The sequence below is a fragment of the Calidris pugnax genome, unplaced genomic scaffold (assembly GCF_001431845.1).
Source record: "Calidris pugnax isolate Ruff unplaced genomic scaffold, ASM143184v1 scaffold1201, whole genome shotgun sequence".
NCBI classification, from domain to species: domain Eukaryota; kingdom Metazoa; phylum Chordata; class Aves; order Charadriiformes; family Scolopacidae; genus Calidris; species Calidris pugnax.
In genome coordinates, this window is record NW_015091813.1 from 13,041 (window position 1) to 15,973 (window position 2,933).

General features: G+C 58.7%; 1 protein-coding gene across 2 annotated transcripts in view; it reads left to right on the forward strand.

Moving 5' to 3' along the window:
* The first annotated feature begins 880 nt into the window (after positions 1-880).
* Positions 881-2,933, forward strand: part of LOC106900092 (tonsoku-like protein) — a 14,763-nt gene continuing 12,710 nt past the window's right edge. For both annotated transcript variants that reach the window (XM_014962079.1, XM_014962078.1), the window contains exons 1-2: positions 881-1,170; positions 2,138-2,279. In XM_014962079.1, coding sequence (XP_014817565.1) covers positions 1,036-1,170; positions 2,138-2,279 — 277 coding nt within the window. In that variant the 5' untranslated portion in view covers positions 881-1,035. The remainder of the gene's footprint in view (positions 1,171-2,137; positions 2,280-2,933) is intronic.

The following is a 2,933-nucleotide window of genomic DNA, read 5'->3' on the forward strand; positions in this document are numbered from 1 at the left end:
CCCCCAAAACCCCCTTTCCTTGTCCCCTAAACCTTCTGTCTGTCCCCAAAATCCCTTTCCTTGTCCCCTAAACTTTGCATCTGTCCCCCAAATCCCTTTCCTCATCCCCAAACCCTTTCCTTCTCCCCAAAACCTTGTGTCTGTCCCCAAAATCCTTTTCCTTCTCCCCCAAAAAACCCTTTCCTTGTCCCAAAAACCTTTTCCTTGTCCCCAAAACCTCGTGTCTGTCCCCAACCCCCCCTCCTCATCCTCAAAACCTTTTTCTTGTCCCCAAAAACCTTTTTCTCGTCCCCAAAAGCCCTTTCCTTGTCCCAAAAACCTTTTCCTTGTCCCCTAAACTTTGCATCTCTCCCCAAAAACTCCTTTCCTTGTCCCCAAAACCTTGTGTCTGTCCCCAAAACCATCTGTCCCCAAAACCTTGTGTCTGTCCCCAAAAGCCCTTTCCTTGTCCCCAGATCCTTGTGTCTGTCCCCAAAACCTTGTGTCTGTCCCCAAAAACCCTTCCCTTGTCCCCTAAACCTTGTGGCTGGCCCCAAAATCCCTTTCCTCGTCCCCAAAATCTCGTGTCTGTCCCCAAAAACCTTTTTCTCATCCCCAAACCCCTTTCCTTATCCCCAAAATCTTGTGTCTGTCCCCAAAAACCTTTTTCTTGTCCGCAAAACCGTTTCCTTCTCCCCAAACCTTTTCCTTGTCCCCTAAACTTAGCATCTTTCCCCAAAAAACCTTTTCCTTGTCCTCAAAACCCTGTCTGTCCCCAAAACCCTTTCCTTGTCCCCAAAACCTCGCGTCTGTCCCCAAAAATCCCCCTCCTCATCCCCAAAACCTTGTGTCTGTCCCCAAAACCCTTTCCTTGTCCCAAAACCTCGCGTCTGTTTGAAGGTGACGGAGCTGCAGGAGCAGAGCCCGGTGCTGGAGTTGGGGGGTTTTGGGGGGCTGGCTCTGCGCCCCCCCCATCTCCCCCCCCTTCTCCGGGCCCTCAAGCTGCAGGCACCGCTGCGGCAGCTCCGGCTGCGGGGCTGCGGGCTCCCCGACGCCATGGCCACCCAGCTGCTGGCCACGCTGGCCACCCTGCCAGCCCTCACCCTCCTGGACCTGGCGGGGAACCAGCTGGGACCCCAGGGGCTGCAGCAGCTGCTCCCCCAGCCCCCCCACACCAGCCCTGCCCTGCAGGTGGGCCCTCACCCCCCCTCCTCATCCCCAAAACCTTGTGTCTGTCCCCAAAACCAGCTGGGACCCCAGGGGCTGCAGCAGCTGCTCCCCCAGCCCCCCCACACCAGCCCTGCCCTGCAGGTGGGGATTGGGGGGGGGTGACACGGGAGGGGACATGGGGGGACATGGCTCTGACCCCAAGGGAGTTGGTGGCCTGGGGCTGGCTGAGTGGGGTGGCCCAAAACCTCTCCTCTGTCCCCAAAAAGCCTTTCCTCGCCCCCAAAACCTCGTGTCTGTCCACAAAATCCTTTTCCTTCTCCCCAAAAACCCTTTCCTCATCCCCAAAACCTCATGTCCATACCCAAACCCCCCCTCCTCATCCCAAAACCTGGTGTCTGTCCCCAAACCCCTTCCTTCATCCCCAAAATCTCGTGTCTGTCCCCAAAAACCTTTTTCTCGTCCCCAAAACCTTTTCCCTGTCCCCAAAATCCTTTTCCTTCTCCCCAAAAAAACCTTTTCCTTGTCCCCAAAACCTTTTCCTTGTCCCCAAAAGCCCTTTCCTTGTCCCCAAAACCCTTTTCTTGTCCCCTAAACTTTGCATCTTTCCCCAAAAAGCCTCTGTCCCCAAAAATCCCCCTCCTCACCCCCAAAACCTTGTGTCTGTCCCCAAAACCCTTTCCTTGTCCCCAAAACCTCGCGTCTGTCCCCAAAAATCCCCCTCCTCACCCCCAAAACCTTGTGTCTGTCCCCAAAACCCTTTCCTTGTCCCCAAAACCTCGCGTCTGTCCCCAAAAATCCCCCTCCTCATCCCCAAAACCTTGTGTCTGTCCCCAAAACCCTTTCCTTGTCCCCAAAACCTCGCGTCTGTCCCCAAAAATCCCCCTCCTCATCCCCAAAACCTTGTGTCTGTCCCCAAAAACCCTTTCCTTGTCCCCTAAACCTTGTGTTTGTCCCCAAAATCCCTGACCCCCTGTCCGTGTCCCCGCAGAGCCTGGAGGAGCTGGACCTGAGCCTGAACCCTCTGGGGGACGCTGGGGGGCGCTCTCTGTCGCTGCTGCTGCCGCTCTGCCCCGCGCTCACCGCGCTGCGTCTGCGGGGCTGCGGTTTCTCCCCCGCCTTCCGCCTGCAGGGTCAGTGCCCACAGCGCCACATCGCGGCCATAGCGCCTCATGGCACCCCATACCCCATAGCGCCCCACAGCGCCCCATAGCGGCCACGGCACCTCATGGCACCCCATACCCCACAGCGCCCCATAGCGGCCACAGCACCTCATGGCACCCCACAGCGCCCCATAGCGCCTCATGGCACCCCATACTCCACAGCGCCCCATAGCGGCCACGGCACCTCATGGCACCCCATACCCCACAGCGCCCCATAGCGGCCACAGCACCTCATGGCACCCCACAGCGCCCCATAGCGCCTCATGGCACCCCATACTCCACAGCGCCCCATAGCGGCCACGGCACCTCATGGCACCCCATACCACATAGCGCCCCATAACGCCCATAGCACCCCACTGCACCCCATACCCCATAGCACCTCATGGCAACCCACGGCACCCCACAGCATCCCATAGCGCCCCACGGCACAGGGCTCCCTCCCCACACGTCCCTTCTCCCCACACAGTGCTCCTTCTCCCCACACGTCCCCTCTCTCCCCACACGTCCCCTCTCTCCCCACACATCCCCTCTCTCCCCACACGTCCCTTCTCCCCACACATTCCCTCTCCCCACACGTCCTTTCTCCCCACACGTCCCTTCTCCCCACACGTCCTTTCTCCCCAC